The following is a 22,814-nucleotide window of genomic DNA, read 5'->3' as shown; positions in this document are numbered from 1 at the left end:
TCTGGTTTTTGAAAGGAATGATTGATGCTGATAAATATGAAATAAAACTTTAATCTGAATGTTGTTTAAAAGGCAAACTGTTGGTTTTATTGCTCCTCCTTGACAAAACACACATAAGTGCCTGTTAAAGTTGACATTTTAACTTTGTTAGTCAATGGCAGCTTTAAAGCATCTCTAGCATCCTCTGACAAATTAACAAATCAATTCCCGGAAGGGCTGTGAAACCCTATCTGCCCAGCTCTTTCCTTTTCGGAGCCTATTCCTAGTGGCAAGCCAGTAGCTTCTCTGCACCTGTGAAGACCCTTGTCTCCCCACTAGGGTCTTCTCACTTTTAATGGCAGCCTGTGTTTTCTGCACTTCCCTTTCCTTTCTGACAACCTGAGACTGGAGGACAACAAAACCTTTTGGGTCCTAATCATTAAACTCTTGTCTACCAAAGAGACTCCTTTCCCGCCACCAAATTTTTCATTTGGTGAGTTCAGTTGAAAGCCAACGTTCTCTGATAAACATTTTAAATAATTATTCATATTAAAGAGGGTTTTCACAAATGGAATAAACTTTTAAAAAGAATTGGGTCATTACCTTTCAAAGAAAGAACTTATTTAGCAGTGTCGATATTTTTAATATATTTAGGCTTTGAATATGTAGCACACGATGAATTAGAAATTTGCATTAACTAGTTTATGTATTATACAGACTAACAATTGATGCCTTTAATTGCAATCTGAGACTCTAATCTTGTGATTTGGCCACATATAAACAGCAAAACATTTACCATTTCCGCTTCTACCTTAAGTGTCATTGTTTAATCTCCATGAACCATGGACATCATTGTAGAAATCTATCCAACCTCATCCTCATCTAACCAAGTCCCTGAAACCTATCTCTATAGTCAAATATTCTGGTTTCTAAAATGTTCTTCATATAGTTTACTTGTCAATTTTCACTTTTCCTTGTGATGCGTTTTGTTTGTTAAAACTCTAAGAGTCACTTTATTTAGATGAAGAAGGTAGGAGAAAGGGTGCCCCTGGACATGGGGATAATCTTCCAACAAGATGGTGTTTTTAGTCTTGGTATGTTTGCAGGGTGGAACCCACGTTCAGTCTGTTTCCTTCCATAGTTAATGACAAGTATGCCATCACTCCTAAAAGGTGCTTCTGGACCTTAGGTCCCTTTATCTTTGAGCTGATTTGTAATTAACCTCAATTTGGAACTTCTACTGTCCTGGCTGCTTAATTTCAATGATAACTGTATTTCTCAGCAAAGATATCATGTATGTTTTTGCTCTAAAGCCTGAACAGCTGTTTTTTTTGCATCACCAGGAATTGAGACCATTGGCTTTTTAAAATTTTTTTTATTTTTTCACTCATCATTTATTTACAAATACACATTATAACTTTTATATACATTGCACATTTACATGGTAGAAAAGTACAAAACTATATATTTAAATGAATTTATATTTAACTTGCCATGTTTGAAAATATAAAATTGCATCAGAAAAAAGTATTATGAAAAGCAAGAAACTTGAACTGATAAAGCTTTGATATTTTTTATAACTTTTAGTGACACACTGAAAAAGAACTAATTTAAAAGGTACAGCAGCTAGCTTAAAGGAAACACACCTAGCAAAAGGTTGAATGTGTAGCGTTTCCTTTCTTCAGTCTCAAGACACCCCATATCACTCCATTTCTTTGGATCTGTAACATCTTAAAGGTACATTATTAGAATTCTAACATTGCCATCACCCCTTCTCTCTCACAAATATCTTCATCATAACATGAGAACTGAACTAGGAGTTTTCCCAAAGACGCATCTACTGTACCTTGTATTTGAGTCAGTTATAATGCCTTTTGGTCAGTCAAGATTCCTTGTAAACAAAACCCGAGGGATCATGTAACCATGTATGTACAGAACAGGCAGCAGAGAATCCAATAAATAAACATGACAGAAACTGACATGCAAGTTTGTTAAAGTGGAAAAGTCTAAAACAGTGAAATAAGGGGAGACAGATGAGTGAGTGAATAGTAAGGAATGGATTTAAATGGTTTACAAGGAAAAAAAAAAAAGCTTTTACTTTACAAGCAAGAGACCTCACAATAAATAACTGCTCTTCCTTTCACGAATAAATTTCTTCAAAAACAAGGTGTACAGTCAACCAGACATTTTATGTATAAATTATAAAACATGACACAGTATAAATAAATGTCTACAAGTCTCAACTATAGGCCTCATCCAGTAGACCTCACAATGACTGTCTCTCCGTGTCCAATGAGTAACAAGGTGGCCTGGGAGAGAGCTTTAGGACCAAGGTCCTTTATGTATAGATTTCCCCCCAAATAAATAAGCATACACTTATGTACAGTATGGACAATATATTTTTTTCTTAGTTTTTGTTTGTTTGTTTTTTGCCCAAAGGCTATATCAACACTGAACACTGGTAGAGGGTTTACCACTCTAGAATGGAAGATATAGGGAAGCTGTAGTCCTGGTCTTCATCTTCCTCCTCTTCCTCGGTATCTTCCGAAATGGCTAGATGGGGGAATACAGGGGAGCTGTTGTTTAAATATGGACAACAACAGCGCAGAAGCAGCTCAGTGTATGTTTTCAAAGCCCTCTGATACAGCCATATTACAGCGTTGCATTTTTATGTGACTTGCAGTGAGATGCTTTATTTTTTGGCATCTGCTGTTATGTAATAAGTTAAAAAAAATTTTTTTTTTTTAAAACAATTTATGAAGTCAAAAACTGCAGAAAGTTCTGAAGAATCAATGGCTCAGGTTTTACGGGAAGATTCCTGAAATCAGATAAAAAGCGCTCTTGTGTTCTAGGTATAACTGCTTTGGGTCCTTAATTCAGAGTTAGTAGAGGCAACTGCAAACAGCAGCAGCCCGTGTGTGATAATATACAGCTGCCTTAGGCGGAAAAGGAAAACCAAATTTTTGAAGCAGTTAGTTTAGATTCAAGTGTTAATCAAGCAAACAGCAAAGCACAGTACTAAAGCAAAAGAATTAGGGCAAATGACTGGAAATAGGTTTCAGCGGCAATCCCGTTGCTGATCACTCAGCTAGTCCTAAAAGCCAGGAAACATTCCAGGGAATTTTTCTGTGGATCACTGAATTGCTGGTGAAATTGAGCAGCTACCTAACTGAAACAGAAATGGGCTTACGTGGGAGGTCTGCGTGCTTTTTAAGTCTCCATTCCCAAGGGCTTGCCTGGGAAAGCTTTAAATTGCAGCAAGGTTAAAAATCGCACTTACAGTTGCAAGATCCGGAGTGCTTTACTTCCAGCAGCACACCTGAGGAGCAGGCAGCTTCCTTCATGGCACACTCGCTGGCATAAGTGGCATTGTCACTGGCACAGACAGGCTCGTCAGACTTACTCTCAGGGCACAGCTCATCACAGAGGGAACACCGGCCTCTGCCAACCTTGAAATCCCATAAACATTTTTTTCCACCAGTGCACTGGATATCTTCACAGGACTTTGCTTCTAGGATATAATACATCTGTGATGAGTAAACTGATTTCCCCTTCATTCCTTTTCTACCTTTCTCTAGTCTTCTCTCAATACATATATCTTATTCCTCACAAATGGTGGTAAAGGAGACATTAGGCAAAAATGCTTGATAATGAAGCTGAAACTCAAATTCAGAGACACACACACCACAAAACTGCAGTTTCTTACAAACTATATTAGATCATGGAAACAGTAATTTTTGGATCAGGATTTCGTAATATCTTTGAGTTAAATATGTATCCGATTATTTCTCACAAGTGGGATTTTAAAAAGAAAGAATTTCATCAATCATTGGAATCTGATAACAGATTCTAGGAACTGTGAAGTAATTATTTCTCTCTTCTAGCAAGTCTAGCAAGCCCTTAAAGAAAAAAACTTGTAAAACTGAGTGAATTCTAAGTTTTTTTTTTAAGATGAAAAATGGCTTTCTGCTTCTTGCTGGCATTTGAATATATATATATGCCAAAGCTTCTGGAAGACAATGATTTCCATGAGGAATGGTATGGTCAAGACAGTTTAGTCAAACTGGAGAGTAACTTATCCCTCTAAAATTACATGTTTGAGGAGACAAATTTGGCTTTTATTGGTTGGCTAGCCCCACAGCTCTAACACAAGAACTAGTTGTCTGGCTTCTCTCTTTTTTCTCTTTTCCTTCCTCAATCCAGAATACCTACTGATACACTTTCCCTCGTAGGCTAATCCAATGGATCTGCCCAGCAGGCAGGTAGCCTTTCTCAGGTGACAGGCGCTGGAGTAGGTCACTCCGTCATTCCCACAGAGATACTGTTCAGAGGAGGTGGGCTCTGGGCAAATCCGATTACATGTCACACAGTAGGCATTATTGGTCTGGTCTACCACACATGTGGAGCTGCCTGGACAGTAAACATCCCGACAGGTCTCTGAAACAAAGACAGAAATACACATTCATAGACATCGTCTGGTCCTTAAGGAGTGAACATTTGATATTATAAGGAAATCATGAAACTGAAACAATTCAGCTTTGAAAAGTTACTTTGGGAGCCCTGTGGCTTCCAAACATACTAGTCTAGGTTTGGCCCTTCACAGTTCTTATAGAGTCTTTAGACATTTGAAAAAGTTTCCTTTATTTGGTATCACTGAGGTTTTTTTTGTATTATTATGATGATGACTATGATTAGACTCTTACTATGGACTATCCCATCCCTCCCAGGGACTCCAGGGGGTCTACTTCAGGTAGAAAGTTGGGGGGTGGGGGTGGGGAGGGAAGTTGCTCAAGCAGCTGAGGACTTACTTTTACATTTGCCCTGGTACTGGACTTCCAGTTCTGGCTGCTCTTTACATCTGGCCTTGAGGAGCGCACATTCATTGCGGTAGGTTTTGCCGTCCAGCCCACAGACGGGGCCCTTCCAGGTGATGTTGGAACAATCAGGAGCACAGACGCAGCGAGGTTTGTTCTTCTTGTTCATTCGGCATTTTTTCCCGGGTCCACAGTCCACGTTTTCACACGTTTCTACGAGTTGGAAAGAGGGATGGATTAGAACCAGGGCCAGGCAGTCTGCAGGTCAGCCAGGAGAGCTTGGGTGTCTTGCGCAATCTGCAGACATGAGTTTGCAAGGGGAGCCCAGGCTCTCTCCTAGGAGCCAGGGACCGGACTGAAGAGGTGGAAACAGTGGGCTGAGTCTGGATACTCACATCTCTCAAAGAGCAGGGTTGGTTGCCTTTACCACCACACTTGGCACAGAAGTCCAGGAACCTCCATCGACCCTATTTTGCCTGCCTGCAGCCTCTAACAGGCCAGATTCTACCCCAATGGCTTACCAGGGCTGGGGGAAGGAAGCGGGAACCCATAAACAAAGCTTTCCCAGTCCCAACTCCCAGCGAGGCAGTGAAGAAGCTGAGGGCAACACACCATCTACTGAAGGCCTCAAGTTGGGGAGGAAGAGCCCTACCTTTACAGGGGATGCAGTTGGGGGCGCCCCCATTGAAAATCATCCACTTGAAGAGTGTGTTGTCATTCACATCCTCCTCGGTCCACGAGGTGCTCAAGCGCCCGGTGCTGCAGCACTCCTCCTTGCTCAGTTCAGTCTTGTACAGGACTTGGCAGCGACCGTTCTTAGCCTGGCGGAGCCAGCAATTCCCAGCTGCAAAGAGACCGGGGTGGGGAGGTGGGTGAGTGCTCGGCGGGGTAGGGGGAGGGAGGCGGCAAGCGCAGGAGGGAAGGAGACAGAGCGGAATGGGGAGGGGTGAGCGTGGAGGAGGGGATGAGACAGCCTATGGAGAAAAGCAGAAAATAAATTGAAAAGCAGAAAATAAATCGAAGGGGGTGGTGGTGGGGAAAGAGAGGGTGGAGAACGCTCAGAAGGGAGAGTTGGGAGGTGGGCGAGGGGGAGGGAGGGCGAGGGTGAGAAGGCAGAGCGCCCCAGCCATATCAATGTCAGTTACCAGTGACCCAGACACAACACGTGCAGCTTGCATTGACTTTTACTAGACTGTTTACTTTTATTTGTCCCATTTCATAACCTGCAGCAACTCGAAGAGCAGATTAAAGAATCTGACAAAAACAGGATGCGACGGATGTTTTTACATGTTGGTTTCACGTAGGCGGTATGGGTATTATTTGTGACAGGGGTTAAGAAAGTAGGAGAACTTGAGGGAGAGAGAGAGACAGACACACGCTACAGCGGATTAAGCAAAAGGCACTTGTGAAAAATGAAAGCAAAAAAGCGACCGACAGGGCCCGGTTGGGAGCTGCCCCAGAGGCCTTCAGGCGCAGTCTGCCCGACGGCCCGTTTTGCAATCGGCCAGCCCGGGAGGACACCGCGGCCACCACAATCTTTCGAAATCTCGGAGGGCTGAGTCCCTGGACGCCCACGTCCCCCGCACCAAAGCAGCGCGCTGCGCAAGGCGGGCAACCAACGTGGAGCGGTGCAGATGGCGAGAGGCAGTGCCCAGGCGCCCAGGCGGCCGGTTCACAACATACTTAAAACGTTAACGCGAAAGCAGGTAAAGTTACACGTTCTGTCTCCTAGAAAGTAGAGGAGACAAGAAAAGGAGGGACGCTTCCCACAATTTCACAGCTACATATACCTAGCTCATACCTACAAAGAAATCTTTGCAAGCAATTTCTCTCCCTTCTCCCGCCCCCTCCCTGGTTAATGTTCGGATTTTGGTCAGGAAAAGCTCTCATGAATCACCAATGTGACTTTTCCAACAACTGGACCTCAAGCTGCTATTACGATTTCTAATTTTAAAAATTCTGCCCAAAGACTAATTGAAATAAAAAATCGAATTTGAAAAGACACACTTTAGAAATGTGCTCTTAATCCATCTCAGAACTGGAGTCATTTGTGGGCTCCTCACTGTTCTACAGAAAGTTAAGTTATAGGGATGAGGCAAAGGGGGAAAAAAAACTGTAAAACTACTCTTAAAAACACTCTGGGTTAATAATTTGAGACTTTTTTTTTTTTTTTTTGCGGGGTGTGTGTGGGGGAGGGGGCTGGAAGAAGCATCCACTAGGCAGAAAGCTACTTCCCTCTAAAAATTTCAGCACCCACATTTCCAAGTTTGGGCAAAGTTTCTGAAACCACGTCGCCCAGCCACCGAAGAAAATTCAGTATCTGCCCCCCCTCCGGTCATTTTTTAAAGTATCCAAAAGATGCGGGAGGGAGAAATGTTAAGGTTGCAAAGGGGTCGACTGAAATCTCCAGGCTACTGATGCTTGTCTCCTCCTTCAGAGCCAAAAAGGGGAGATAACATCCCAACTCATTATGGCAGAACTTGAAGTATCTAACCCTAACTACTGAGAGAGCCTCCAGCTCACTCCCTTTCCTTTTTAAGGATAACCGAGCTCCAAACTCTTCCCGTCCTAAAGTGTCACTGCCTTCTGATTTCCCACTCCTCTCCATCCCGGAGTCCTTAAGTTGGTCCAACATCTTCCAGGAGCAGCGATGCAACAAGAGACCAAGTGGAGACGACAGTAAAGTCCAAACCCGTGTCCGCAGTCGAGCCTCCCCAAAGCATCCCCCTCGCTTACCCTGGGCGCTGCGGTCCTCCATGAACTGGCAGAGCAGCAGCAGCAGGAGGCAAAGCCCGCCGGGCTGGTGCCTCGGCCGGACCATCCTAGGGGCAGGCGCTGGGCAAGGAGCGCAGCGGCGCGGGCAGCGGGCGCAGCGACTGGTGGCTCCGGCAAGCGGCGCGCGTCGCAGAGGCGAGCGGCGGAGAGCGCAGCGATCCCGGCGCAGCCCCGCGCTCGCCGCCGGCCGCCCGCGCGATTCAATGGACGTCAGAAGCCGGGCGCAGCCGCGCTTTAAATCTAGACGGGGGTCTCCGCGGTTTGCGGTGGGCGGTCTCCCAGTGTGTGGGGCTGTGGGAGGGCGGCCGCAAGCAAGGGTGTGCGCGGCTCCTTGGGGGTGGGGAGCTTTTAAAAGTTCAGTGTGAATCAGGTGACATTTCCCACCTTCTGGAAACCCTTCCCAATTATCTGCTGGAGGTGCCCGAAATCAAAGCGGCAGGAAGGGAATCGCCGAGTTCTTATTTGCGTAGGAGCGGGAGGGAGGGGGAAGGCAACGCTTCGGGGGTGGGGAGTGGGGAAGAACACCCACTTCAAGTCCTGCACGCCGCCGCTCGCAGGCAGCGCCGGCGCGCCCGGGGTGGCTAGTGTGTGTGTGTGTGCGTGTGCGCGCGCGCGAGAGAGTGTGTGTGTGTGTGTGTGTGTGTGCGAGGGAGGGCGCGGTGGGGGCGCTGGAGGCGGCGGCGGCGGGCAGAGCAGGGGAGCCCGGGAGTTGTCTCCGCACCGCCGCTCCTCCGCTCCAGACAGACTTTGCAAACGCCCAAAGAGCCCCGGGCTGCCGAAATAGCCTGTTTCGGCTTGGGGCGGACCGCGCGGGCCTGGTGGCTCCGCTGGGGAACTCTGCGGTTTTCGGCTCCCGCAGCCTGGGCGCGGAACCCGCGAGGTTTTGTGTCTGGGTCTGTGCGACCCTTACTTTGCTGCCGCCCCCAGCCCAGAGCTGCTGCCTATAACCCTGGCCCCGGCACCTTCCACACTGGCTAAGCGCATCCGAGACGCGGCCCTTCTGGACGAGTCAGAAGCAAACAAAAATGTTTAACACCTCGGGCCCAGCCTCCTCCCTCCCCCCCGTCACAGTCGCGCCTTCTCCCTTTCTTTTCTTCCCTTTCACTTGGCTGCGTCTGGAGTCGGAGCCCGGAGCCGGGGCGCCGACGTAGGCGGTCTGCCCCCCCCCCCAGCTCCGAGGCTCCCCGGTTTCTGTCTTGTGTGTCTCGTTCCTCTGTCTCTCCCAGTCGCCTCCTCGTCTCCCCGCTGGTTCTCTCCCTTTCCCTCCCTCTTTCTCTCTCCCTCTCCCTCTCTCGGTTTGTGGAATAAAAAAGATTGCAACATCGATAATGAACTTCTGTAGCCTCAGTTTATTAAGCACAGTGCCTGGCATTCTTCGCTGAAAGTTGGCGGGTCTCTCATTTATAACATTTTTGGCATCGCTGAATGAGACTGAGGAGGCGATATTTCCTTTTATATAAAACGATTACTTCACGGAAAATGCTATATTGTTTATTCCAAAGCTGCCTTTTTAATTTCTATTCTTTTCTGAAGCTCGAAGGACAACAGACAGGGAAGTATGCAGACAAAATTCTTGGATATTTGCAGGTCACTGGGATTCGTTCTACGGATTTGAAATCCGCCCCTCTTCGCCCCCCTCAACTCCTCTGCCAGCCCCTTCTCAGTCTTCCTCTCGCACTCCCGCCCCCCCCACCGTCTTCCACCAACCCCCCCATCCCCTCCACAACTGCAAATAACTCAGTGATAACAGATTTTTTTCCACCAACTGCAGGAGATAGTGCTAATCTTTTAATAAAAGATCCCATTACAATGGGATCTGTCTGGACAGACTATAATAGATCCCGAAATACAGCCGTGCTAATATTAGAAGACAGTTGTTTGGGTGCCTCTCAGACGGGCCCAAACCCCCCTTTGAAAGTGGGCATGAATCACAAAACCCCGCGGCCGCCGCACCTGCACCGCGCGCATTGAGTGCAGCAGGCTGGTAAAAACGGGTGACCTCGCCGCTGCTTTTCGCTTTATAATTACCGTCGTGAGGACGGGAGGGGAGGGGCGCCGGCGGCCCCGGGGAGGTTGGGTTTTTGCTCACTTCAGACGGCTCTGGGGGCTCCACATCCTTCTTAATCTTTCCATATTCGTTCCCCCTCTCTCTCCTTTTCTCCCTCTTTTCCTCCCGTCCTCCCACCCCTCTTCTCTTTCCCTCCCTCTTCCCAGACTCTGCTCTTACTCTCTCCCCATCCCCCTACTCCCTCCCTTCTTTTCCTGTCTCCCTTTCTCTCTTCCCTCCAATGCCGCATTAATGTAGGGTGGTTTAGTGCCCTCTAATGGCAGACGACATTAACAATTAATAACAAACTACCCTTTGCAGGAGCCGCCACTCGATGACAGAGTTCCAGCGCCGAATTTATTTGTTCTTTATTCAGGGAGATGGATATAGTTCTTATAAAAGTGCTGAGGGAAAGTTTGTGTTTTCCCCTTTAAGACTCCCGCCTCTCCACCCCGCCCTGTCCTCACCTAAGGGGAAATTTAGTTGAAGGAAAGGCAAAAGCCAACAATTTTTGTTGCTTGACTTTTTTCTTTAAAAAAAATTTCTTTTTAATAGCAGCCAGAGACACAGCTTCTGTTTTAGCTAGGGTTATCAAACCGTATATCTTGGATTGAAAAAATAAACATCATAAATACATAAAAGATCTTAGACGTAGTTGTATCTTATCGTAGTGCTACCAATGGGCATTACACAAATTTTAATACCCAAACATACATGATTTTATATTTGCCCTCTGTTTAGGTACATTTATTGTCCCTGAATCTGTCTGTAGCCTCTGAAAGCTAGGGTCTTTTTCTTAGCCTTTTCACCCTAGGACCATAGAAAATGTGTAAATTTTAGTCATGCCCAGTTGTACATGAAGCCACCTTGCCAGAGGATATAGGGTAATATTTTAACCCACAGTGGCAGGACCATACTTTTTCTATATTTTATAACGCTATGATGATGAAAAAGGTGATATAACTTGCATGTTCTTATTATACTTAACTATTGTTCATTTACATATGCACATACCCACCAGGGCTCCCCATATAAAAAGGAGTGTACAGATACAGGGGTGGGGCTTATGTGGCTAAATGAAATATAATAGAGGCAATTTTGGAGGTTAATAAGAAATATTTATCTGGGTCTTTGAGTAATAGTATTTGGTTTATCCAGATGGTTATTTTAGTTTATGTATATAGAAGCAACTGGTGTCATAAAATTTTTCTGTATCAATTTAATCCAAGATATGTTCACACAATTCCAGTGTAACTGGGTAAAAAAAAAAAAAAAAAAAAAATTAGTTTCTCCTTTTTTTTTTTTTTTGGTCCCTATAGTGCCAAATACTCTTTGACCAGACATTTGACTAAACCGACTGCATCGATTAGTTGTTTGGCGTCATGCAGTTGTCTTGGCAAGGCCCAGGCAGATATAGTACTCTCATTGTAGAACTTGTCATCACGCACAGGAGTCCTCCAGCACCAGAGGCAGACCCAGCATAGGATTCTTACCCCTGAGAGGGTGGTTCTGCAGGTCAGGGTTGAGGTCACTGACAAATATACTGTGGAAAACAGAAGTGCTATATTGCTTTTGCCCTTGTGAATAAGCAGCTTGGTGTTTGTTTAAGGATACAAGCTCATCCTGTTTTTCAGCTGCACCTTGGATGGTATTGATCTGTTTGGGAGAATGTCAGCTCCGAATCTGCACAGATCAGTCCTCAGGAGCCTTGTTGTCCCAGGTTATTTTCTGGCCATATCTGAGGAAATGAGACCCAGGTCAATACTGGTTTCATATGGGTGTGCTGTGGGCATCAACAAGAGATCCATCTGATTGCAGTGGTATGAAATGATATCACACCTGTTCAGTGACATCACAGAAAAACAGCTGCTGTTTCTTTTACTGTGTTAGCTCCTGTAAATGCTAAATATTGGGTTAGCAGAGAGCTAAAATGTCAAGGGGACATTTTTAAAATAAAAATGCCCTCTTTCATTTTTGTCGTATGCCTCCAAGTTTGACTTCTTTTTTTCCTTTCTGCATTGCCAAAAAAGTGAATGTAAATTATGAGAAACACAATAGGACCACTTTGTAAGTGAATTTCTGGGCAGCACACAAAAAGACTGCTGTTCTCTGATTGTTTTTTCTCAGCTTCAAACGGTATCTTCCTTCTGAAGTCTATAAATTTAAAATATTAGACTTTAGCAAATGATTCAATGTCGCTCCCAAGATGGCTACTTGAAATCATACGAAATTGCTGTTTGAGCCCAGAATTGGCCGGGTTAAATCTTATTTCCTAAAAAGAGAATATGGAGGGGCTATGGTGAGGTTATTGTGGAAGATTTGAAAGTGATGCACTGAGCAGCTTTTATTTTGTGCCTGAAAATCACATGCCTAAATTTTTCAAAGTTAGGTGTTTTGCAAAATTAATGTTAAGTCTGCAAATGCAAACAACTGATCCTGATTAAGGAACAGAATTTAAGCATGAACAATAGGCTGAAATTCTTTTAAAATCAGGTTTGGTTCTTGTAGGTACAAAAACAGTTACTCAATGCGCCACCATGGTCTTTGGAATTGTGCAACTTCATAGTGCTAGAATGAGGCTTTGAGGTGGGGGGTGGAGACAGGAGTTTTGCATCGGCTGAATTGTTGCAGAACTAAAAAGTTAAGAAATGTGAGTACATAAAAGCAGTGTTTATCCAAGGTGTCCAAACCATCAGATGATTAAGCTTTTTAAAAAAATTATCACAATATATGTTTTCTAGACAGTGCCGAGAAAACAACTGATTAACTGAACTTTTCTCTTTTCAATATTGCTTTCGTATTATGTTGAGTCAATCACAGAGCTGCCTTTCTTTTTGAAACTACCTGTTTCTGTATAAAAATTTTATGGTCCTATTTTCCCCTCTAATGTTAAAAATATTTTGGATTTTCAGAAGTCATCTATATGTGCTATATAGTCACCTAAACTAGCAATATCAGCATATTCAAATTTATCATAAATTAAGTCATTAATAAACCTTAGTAAATGATTCAGATTATGCCTCTGGATAGGACTATTCTGTTGGGTTAATAGAAACTTCTAAGAATTTTACTGTAGCTTAGGTCAGTCTGACAATACAAATGATTCATTTATTTAGGTACGACTGAAAAGTAACAGTATAACGGTGACCTTTAGCACTTTTGACCCTGGTTCCATTTACACTTCCCATTGCATGGAAAATGTGAGGACGGTAAATCAGTATTTGCTGTTCTCTTTCCCTACTTTTTGTTCAAAGCTCAAGATCAAGATAAGTACCACTCTTCCTAGATTATCGTTTGGCTGCCGGATAGTTGGTATGTTGCAGTTCCTTTTGTACATTTTGGTGTCCACTACCTCATTCTAGCTTTCCATGGAGTAGCAGTGATTTACACATTTTATAATTTGTTCTTTTATAAGTGTTTGCTTATTCAGTATTGAGATCAGCAGTTGATACAATTGCTATTTAATCATCCATCATGTTTGCCACCCTTATTTTTTTTTTTATATGATATGAATCCTGTCTCATCTCTGATGCCCAATTGGTCCAGGAGTTGAAGTATTATGTTTATGATAGGTCCAAGGCTCACCAGGCAGTCAGGCATGATTTTAGACAGCCTACTGTGTGTCCTACATACTTTCCTTTAGTCATCTTTCCTCAATGGTGACTTTATTCCAGGTCCATTTTGCATTTTGCTTTTGCACCTTTGTCAAAAGTCAAATGGCCTCATAAGTGTGGATCTGTTTCTGGGCTCTCTATTCTGTTCCACTGATCTATTTGTTAATCCTAAAAAAAAAAAAAAAAAAAAAATTTTTTATGCCAGTACCACAGTATCTTGATTAGATTTATAGTAAGTAATGAAGTCAGGTAGTATAATTCCTCCAACTTTGTTCTTCTTTTTCAAGATTTCTTTGGATATTCTAGTTGCATTTTCATATAACTTTTAGAATCAGCTGGTCAATTTTTACAAAAAAGCTTGATGGGATTATGATTGGAATAGATCGATTTGGGGGAGAATTGACATTTTAACAACATTGAGTCTTCCAAACCATGAACATGGTATATCTTTCCATTTATTTGGGTTTTTAAAAAATTTATCTCAACTAGGTTTTATAGATCCATTTTGTATTTTGGCTGTCATTGAAAAACATGTTGTTGATATAGGATAATCTATGCAGTTTTAGCTCTGTATCTCAAAGAAATTCAGTGGGTTCTAAAGATATCCTGGTGCAGGCTAATACTTGTCTTCATACTCCCTAAATTTGATTTCCACAGCCAGTGAAACACATTGCATTGAGCATACTCTCCGGGAGTGGTGTGCTAATTCTTCAAAATCTCTTGGATGCCTTCTTTTGGTGTTTCTTTTAGACCATAGTCACTCTTTTAAATGAATAATCTTTGTCACCATGAGATTTATGTTCAGTGAGTGTTAAAAAAAAAAAAAATCCTCTATTGGATAGTGTTTTGTCAAATATTATTTCATCTTTTTCATGTGAAATAATGGATTATTTCTACTCAAAATAATCCATTACTGTGCTTAGGTTTCAAGTGGCAGTTTCTATTATGCCAAACTTTGAGTGGCTTTTACTTTCTGAATTTATTCTATATTGGAGAATTATGGCATCTTTTCAGTTGTTAGAGCTCTCCCTGATAAATTTGTCCTCCTTACAGTTTCCTCTACCTTAACATCTCATTTTCTACTCATTAGAATGGTCAGTACTAAAATCTAAACTTGTACCTTTTGCAGCATGTATTGGCTTATTTTTTTTTTATGTAAAAGACACATTCAAAAGTAAACTATACTTTGTATTGTTTATCTAACAGTACTATTAAATATTTAACAATGGGTTGAGGTCAAATTGTGATGACACAACATGTGGAAATACGGGACAGATGATGCATTAAGTGTTGAAATAAATTATTTCAACACATGGCGAGCCTTGCTATTTTTTGGACTAGAATAGAAATATATAAATGTATATTATGAAAACTGGTAGATGAATGACTTACAGGCAGTCTTGGTTGATGTGTGCTAATCTCCCATAAACAGCCACTCTTTAACAAAATAGAATTGTTAGTATATATAGGAGGTTCATTTATTTGGTTTTCTAATACATTAGATAATGATTCTTTTGAACTGGTTTCTGTGCAGTTTCTTTGAAAATAAGGATATGAACATAATCAACAGAAAGTATGTGTTAATAGCTCACATGGTGGGCAGATGGAAATGTAGTGTAGAAGAACCACTTGGTTGAGATCATTTTGATCCCAAGACTTCTAATCTTTGCCTTAGCAGAAAATATTGCTTTGGCCAGGCAGATGACATACCATCACACAGTCAATGTTACAATTTTTGCCAGAGCACCAGATTTCCTAAAAAAATTTTTTCTTGTTCACATATCTTCTGAAAAGCTGTTGAAAGCTATGAACCATTTCCTCAGAATAGTGCACAGACACAAACATGTATACACACATACACAATATTCTACGTTGTTTTTTAAGGAGATTATAGACACTTTTATGTCCATACACAAGTCTTGTAGGGTTCAATGGACTTCAGATTAAGACCCTTAGTTTTGAGTGAGCCAGTTGCTAGATGGGCTGATTATTCTACCAGTACATCCCAATCAGTCTATTTGCCTTTCGAGATTCCTTCAGACCTCAATCAGAGTGTCCTTTGGTTTTGCCACTCCCTGGCATAACTCCATATACTAGAGTGTCTTACAAAATTAACCAATGTCACCATTACAGAAATTGTCTTGAGAGAGTTCAAAATACACACACACATACATAACACATACACCCAGATATGCATTTATCTACTTTTTTTTTTCTTTAATAATTGATGGTGTTAACTGCTGATGAGTTGGCCTCTAACTCATGGTGACCTCAAGCACAATGGAACTAAATGCTGCCCAGTTCTTTGCTGTCCCCATGACTGATTGTGGGTCAGACCGTTGTGATCTATAATGTTTTCTTTGGCTGATTTTAGATTGCCAGGCCTTTCTTCTTAGCCTGTCTTAGTCTAGAAACTCAGCTGAAACCTGTTCAACATTAGAGCAACACTCAAGCCTCCACCAACAGATAGGTAGTGGCTAAGCATGAGGTATATTGGCTGGGAATCGAATCTGGGTCTCCCACATGGGAGGTGAAAATTCTACCACTGAGTCATCAATATTTCTACCCCCTTTAATAACAGCTACCACTGATCAAGTTACTATTCCATGCCAGGCATTTAAAATATACCAACTTTATTCCTCATACCTACCTTGCCAAATAGATAATATTATCACCATATCTAGATCCCTCCAAAATGTAGGGCAAGGCTGAGGCAGGATTCAGAAAGAGATTGAAATTTAGGATTCCCAAGGAGTAAGAAGCAAAAGAAACAGCTTCGTAATTACTACTGTATTCTAGATAACGTACTTTTAAAGATAATGTTTTTCAGCTGCTATTCATAAAATCTGCAACTGAGGCACACAAAATATTCAAATGCAAACAGCCTTAGTCTTTCTGAGGTTTAGTTGTCAACAAAATTTCAACAAATATTTCTTAAATATCTATTATGTGCTCCAGATTCTATGCTGTGGATAGAGAAACAAACCAGACGAGCCTAGTCACAACTTTCTTGGAGATTTTAGAAAGCAGAACAGACAGATATTAAACAAGTAAGTAAAATATATTGTGATGAAGAGGGTCAGGGAAGGTCTTTCTGAGGAAGTGACATTTAGATGAGACTTTAAAAATGAGAAAGGGGTACCCAGGAAACGGTGGTGCTTGGGAGAGATAGTGGAAGAGTATTTGTGAAGCTAGGAGGCAAGAGATAGGATGCCCCATTTGAGGAACCAAAAGAACAAAATGAAGTTGTGGCATGCCCAAAGCACAGAGTTAGAAGAGTAGAAAATGAGGAGATAGGATAAGTTGATGGGCCAAATTATGTAAGCTCTCGTAAAACTTTGGGTTTATTAGTTTTGCAGAGGGAAGCCATGGAAATATTATACGTAGGGGATGGCATGAGCTGCTTTTCCCTTAGAAATGCTCTCTCTTCCGGGACTGTGAAGACATATTGGAAGGGACTAGCACTGGTGAAAGAGCTACCTTTTGGGATTCCATTCCAGTAGCAGGACTGTATAAGGGGATGGTACTTGAAGAGAAGGATAGATTCAAGAAATGATTAAGGTGTAGAACCCATAGGATCTATTGATTGACTGAATGTGGGGGATGAGGGAAAAAGAAGAGACAAGGATGACTGTTGGGTTTCTGGCATGATTTATTGGATGCGTGGTGCTATCATTTCCTGAGATAGGCTATGTCTTAGGCTGGGTTCTCTGGAGAAGCAAAACCAGTAAAGTGTAAGTATATATACAGAGAGATTTATATCAAGGAAATGGCTCACATGGTTATAGAGACTAGAATTTCCAAGTCAGTGGGTCAGGCTGGAGGCTTCTCCTGATTCAGGTAGCCACAGAGGAGGTGAACCCAAGATCAGCAGGTCAGAGAGCAGGCCTATTGCTATGCGAAGATCGATGAATCCCAAGATCAGTAGGCAAGACCACAGGTAAGCTGCTAGCTTAGGTTCCAAAAACTGGAGGTCAGACAAACAAGAGCCAGCTGCAGAGCCAGAGTGAGGAAAAGCCCATGAGCCTTTCCAGACTGTCCACTTATATTTGATACAGGTCACATGCCCAAGAAACTCCCTTTCAACTGATTGGCTACTCACCAATCAGTAGATCCCATCATGGGGGTGATCACATTATATCAAATCTTTGCATAAAAGTGATCACAATATCAGAAGACCGTCAAACCACTGAGAATCATGTCCCTCCAAGCTGACACGCAATCTTAACCATCACAGTCCACCCCTTGTCAACCTGGCATCTATAAACACCTCCTTAAGCCATACATAATTTCTGAATAAAGACAATTATAAAGTCATACTTGCATCTAACATGATACAATGAACACACATACAACTGAAATGCACTGGCCTTGTTTACATCTTATATTTTATAAATGAGGAAAATTATTTGAAGCACACATATAAAGCAGAAATACTCACAACAATTAGTCTTCATTTCTGCAACTGGTCATGTGGTTGTAACTGGTATTTAGAACTACCTTTTTCCACCACCCATTCTGTATTCCCTTTGCCCTCAGCAAGCATCTCAGCTGGTTGTGGTTCTTTGCCTGGTGGGGTGAACCAAACCATTCCTGAAGGGTCTGGGCCATTCGTAGTCGTATCAGAATTGGGTTGCTGTAGTTTTCCATTGACTTTAATTATAGGGCATGGTAGTACTAAGAGATGCCCTAAGGGATCTCTTGCAAGCCAGACATACCCTTCTTTACCTCCATTATGTAATATCAATCCAATTTCCTCTTGGTAATCAGGATCAATCACATCAGCCAGTACGGTAACTCCCTTCTTTGCCTGTTGATCCATAGGCATAAGGAGCCCAAAGTTGCCAGGTGGCATTCTTAGCTTCCAGTTCAATGGAATCAGTGATCTGTCTCCAGGTGAGAGCATTCCTCCCTTTGGAACTAAGGCCTCTAGACCTGCAGAGTGTAAGGCCTCGGGGACAGGAAGCAAAAATCTTGCCAGTGGGTCATTAGGGGTAATAGTGAGTGGTGCCACTCGCATTTCCACCCTTTGATTCCTGGGCCCATGAACCCTGGCTATGAGAGATACAGCACCACATATTGGACGCTGGTTTAAGGCACATACAGCCTCCTGGAGAACATTTCCTCAGCCTTTAAACTTGCTCAAGTCTGAGAATTGATTAAGAAATCATGACCCTCTATTCTGGCGATTCGAGTTAGACTGCTGTTCACTTGACCTAGAATTCATGCACGTGTACAGATCAAGTAAATCTTTAGTAAATTTCCTATATATCTCACTCCTAGGGACACCATGACTAAGTAGCCAACGCCATAAGTTCACACCAGTCAGACTATTGTGATTATTGTTTTGACTCCACTGTCCATTACAGTAACCACACCCGCATTTCTTTGTCAGTTGAGTGCTGCCACTTGGCCTCTACTACCATGGGCTTTAACCAGCCCCATTACAGTTATCTTAATTCATTCAGGGCAGTTCCCACTGTCAAATCTGACTTACAAAAAATAGCAGTCTTCAAGGATGCTGGGGCTCCCTTCACAAATTTGTTCCTCACTGTTGTAAGAGATTGTCCTCTGGGCACTCCATGTGTGGGTCTGTGGGTCTAATCTGATAAACCCACTCTAGCATAAGCTATTGGATCCTTTCCTAATTTCTCATCCTGAAACATTGGATGTAGAATCTCTGCTTAGTGGGCTCAAATCAATAAATTCAGATTGATCCATCTTTATGTTCCATCTTTATTCCACACCCTCAATAGCCATTCCCACACACATTAACCACGTTTGTTTATACATACTAGAAAAGTCAAGCAGTTCTTTTGAAATGTGGTGTACCTATACCTGGGTCACACTTTGTACTTCACCTTTGGGAGCTCGCTGGGATTTAAGTCTCGTTATAGTTCAAATCTGCCAGGCGCTCTGTGGAAACTCTATGGGGCAATTCTACCCTGTCCTATAGGGTCACTATGAGTCGGAATCAACTCGACGGCACTGGGTTTTTCTTTTTATAGGTCTAGAAGCCAAAATCAGTAACAGGGAAATGTTTTGAGAACATTCAGCATTGCCTTTTAGGGTTCTGGGCCTCAGGCGATGCCCCAGGCAAAGACTCAGACAAAGGTTCTTTAGAGGCACGTTCGTTAATCTCATTAGATGGGGTGAAGGGGCTAATGGTTTTACTGAGGAGGGTGGTTTAGCAGACAAACATGGAATACTCTCTTCAGATGGGGGTAAGAGAGCTGGGTCTGTTGACAGAAGTGATTCAGTGGAATTTAGGGACTCAGTGTCTACAGCATCCTGATTATCTTCTGACCACATGTCCCCATCCCAAGTTTCGGGATCCCATTTCTTCCCAATCAATGCCTTCCCTTTAACTTCAGACACCTCTCGAGGTTGACAATTGAGTCAGTGTTGTAATTCAGCCACTCTTATGATAAGACTCTGGATCTGGTTCTTGGCAATATCAGCTCTATTACTACCAGAAATAAGGCTTTCTTTCAAGGCACAAGTGGAAACTTGGAGGTTGTTTATGTGGCACTTGGGCTTTGACTCTGAGCTCATCTCTTTCTTTCACCAGCTTGTCTAGCAAACGTAGGACCAACCAATCAGCTTCCTTATACTTCTCATTACGACAAAATCTTAGAAAGGTATCACACAAGCAGTCACCAAGAGCCCCACCTTTTACCAATGCCTGATCTATTGGTGGTGATATTTTGCATATTTGTATTGCCACCTCATGCCATGGATTAGCAGTGCTCTCTTTTCTACTGGAAGCAGAGTCATCAACATCTTTAAGACTAACCAGACTTGACAACCAATTTAGAAAACTCATCCTTACAATTTTGTTTCTCTAGTACTGCTCTCGATACCAAATGTCTTAGGCTGGGTTCTCTAGAGAAGTAAAACCAGTAAAGTGTATAAATATATGCAGAGAATGATTTATATCAAGGAAATGGTTCACATGGTTGTAGAGACTGGAATGTCCCAAGTTCATCGGTTAGGCTGGAGGCTTCTCCTGATTTGCATAGCTGCAGGGGCTGGTTGAACCCCAGATTGGCAGATCAGAGAGCAGGACTGTTGCTCATAGGCTGTGAAGGTCGACGAATCCTAAGATTGGCAGGCAAGACCACTGGTAAGCTGCTAGCTCAAGACCCCCAAACTGGAGGTTGGACAAACAGGAGCCAGCTGCAGGATCCAGAGAGAGCAAAAACCCATGAACCTTGCCAGAATGTCCACTTACATTTGATGCAGGCCACATGCCCAAGGAACCTCCCTTTCAACTGATTGGCTACTCACAGTAGATCCCATCATGGGGGTGAGCATATTATATCGAATCTCATCATGGAAGTAATCATAACATCGTAAGACTGCCAAACCACTGAGAATCATGTCCCTCCAAGTTGACATACAATTTTAACTATCACAGGCTATAAGGGAGGAGGATCAGGTTTCTGTTTGGGACTAGAATTCAAAAGGAACATGTGGTATTCAAGAAATTTTGAATGTCCTAAATTGCCAGGGGAAACCCTGGTGGCATAGTGGTTAAGTGCTACGGCTGCTAACCAAAAGGTTGGCAGTTCAAACCCACCAGGCGCTCCTTGAAAACTCTATGGGTCAGTTCTACTCTGTCCTGTAGGGTCGCTATGAGTCGGAATCGACTTGATGGCAATGGGTTTTTTTTTTTTTTTTGGTTTAAATTGCCAGGGTCACCTTTGGATAAATCTGTTATCTGTAACACAGATCAACCTTCATTTCTGATCCTGGAAACAGACAGATCTACCTAGATATGGAACCATTACATCCAAGAATACAGAGTATATAGGGATGAACTAACCAAACAAATGAAGGAGAATGAATGGTTGTTTTCTAAACCATGGTTTCCCTTGCACTTTCTAAGCACTAACTTTAAAGAATAGTAGTTACTCAAGGTAAAGATTCCCATGAGGATAGGGTGAAAGGGGCCCAAACACCCTCTTAAAATACACAACTATTTGGGAAACCATCTGTAAAGAACAATTTTTGAATATCCAGAAGCCATTGCTATCTAGGACCCAGTGCCTGGGATGGTAGCAGGGACAGTGGAAGATAAGAAATTTAAGATATTTCCGACACTTATCATACATTGTTGCTGTTATCAGGTGCCATCGTTGGTTTGGACTCATAGCAACCTGATGTACAACAGAACAAAACACTGTCCCGCCCCACACCATCCTCACAATCATTGCTGTGCTCGAGCCCATTGTTGCAGCCACTCTGTCAATCCATTTTGCCGAGGGTCTTTCTCTTTTTCACTGACACTCTACCTTACCAAGCATGATGTCCTTCTCCAGGGACTGGTCTCTCCTGATAACATGTCCAAAGTATGTGAGTTGAAGTCCCACCATCCTCTCTTCCCAGAAGCACTCTGGCTGTACTTCTTCTAAGATAGACTTGTTCATTCTTTTGGCAGTCCATATTCAATAGTTCAATATCATTTACCAACACCATAATTTAAATGAGTCTTCTGTCTTCCTTATTCATCATCCAGCTATTGCATGCACATGAGACAATTCAAAATTTATACATTGAACAATATTTATTGAGTACTTTCAATATTTACTGAGTGTAATTAAGTACCAGTTGATATCAAAACTATTAGGTGATTGTTGGGGAATTGACATATAGTGCCAAAGTAACCATATGAATGTTTCTTGTTTCTAGGTGAAAGCCACAACTATATAACGGAGGGATCAGGTTGTCATCACCCTAATGCAGTGTCAATTTTTGTATCACTATGGTGAGGAGTACTGGTGGTGTAGTGGTTAAGAGCTCGGCTGCTAACCAAAAGTTCAGCAGTTCAAATCCACCAGCCGCTCCTTGGAAACCCTGTGGGGGAGTTCTACCCTGTCCTACAGGGTTGCTATGAGTCGGAACCTACTTGACAGCACTTAACAACAACATGGTGGGATAATCATCTATAGGTGCGTCCCGACGTGATAGAATGCAAAGAAATATCATCACCTATGTTGGCTTCTAGCCCAAAATGTGTAAATGGAAGCTAATCAAGACTTTAAATTTAGCTTCTCATTTACAGGACATTCAGGATGTTGAAGAATCACACCACAAGGAAGCAATCAGATAAATCCAGAAAGCAGGTGATTCTGCAGAACAACTGATCTGATTGCTTCAATAAAGGAAGGCTATGAATAACTGCTTACCCTTTATTCCCCTCAGATGGATGGTCCTGGGAAAAGTTTCAAGTTGTTCTGTGGGATTCAGCAACCAGTCACAGTAGAGGTGGCCAGCTCAGTAACTCACCTTTGTCTTGGCTCTCATTTTCTTCTTCAATCCCCCATCACACACTATTGACCACTGAATCATGCTCCCCAATAAACAGTTTGCACTTAAGCCTTCTTTCAGGCTTTGCTTTTTTGGAGAGGGAGTGAAGTTCTACTTAAAGGCTCAATGAACAAATGAGACCACTAAGTTATATAGTGTATAATGTTACACAAAGTTATACAGTATACAAGGTATATAAAGTTATATAGTATACAATGTAGACTTCTGGCTCAGGTAGGACAAATGTTACCTGTTAGATGCTACTTAAGGTTA

At 42.6% G+C, this 22,814-nt stretch overlaps 1 protein-coding gene across 2 annotated transcripts; it reads right to left on the bottom strand.

Annotated features, from left to right (window-relative positions):
* Positions 1 to 1,342: 1,342 nt before the first annotated feature.
* On the bottom strand, positions 1,343 to 8,069 carry FST (follistatin). 2 transcript variants are annotated; one of them, XM_049863665.1, is made up of 6 exons: positions 7,530 to 8,069; positions 5,446 to 5,637; positions 4,788 to 5,006; positions 4,192 to 4,416; positions 3,260 to 3,487; positions 1,343 to 2,532 (listed from the first exon to the last, which is right to left on the bottom strand). In XM_049863665.1, exons 1-6 carry the CDS (start codon positions 7,612 to 7,614, stop codon positions 2,450 to 2,452), a joined length of 1,032 nt encoding a protein of 343 aa, XP_049719622.1. In that variant the 5' UTR covers positions 7,615 to 8,069; the 3' UTR covers positions 1,343 to 2,449. The 2 variants fall into 2 exon arrangements, with proteins under 2 accessions (XP_049719622.1, XP_049719611.1); XM_049863654.1 differs by having other exon boundaries at positions 3,260 to 3,490; positions 7,530 to 8,068.
* Positions 8,070 to 22,814: the final 14,745 nt, after the last annotated feature.

Source organism: Elephas maximus, chromosome 2 (assembly GCF_024166365.1).
Source record: "Elephas maximus indicus isolate mEleMax1 chromosome 2, mEleMax1 primary haplotype, whole genome shotgun sequence".
In the NCBI taxonomy this organism is placed as follows: Eukaryota; Metazoa; Chordata; class Mammalia; order Proboscidea; family Elephantidae; genus Elephas; species Elephas maximus.
Note: the sequence above shows the minus strand (reverse complement) of the source record. Positions and strands in the feature narration are given on the sequence as shown.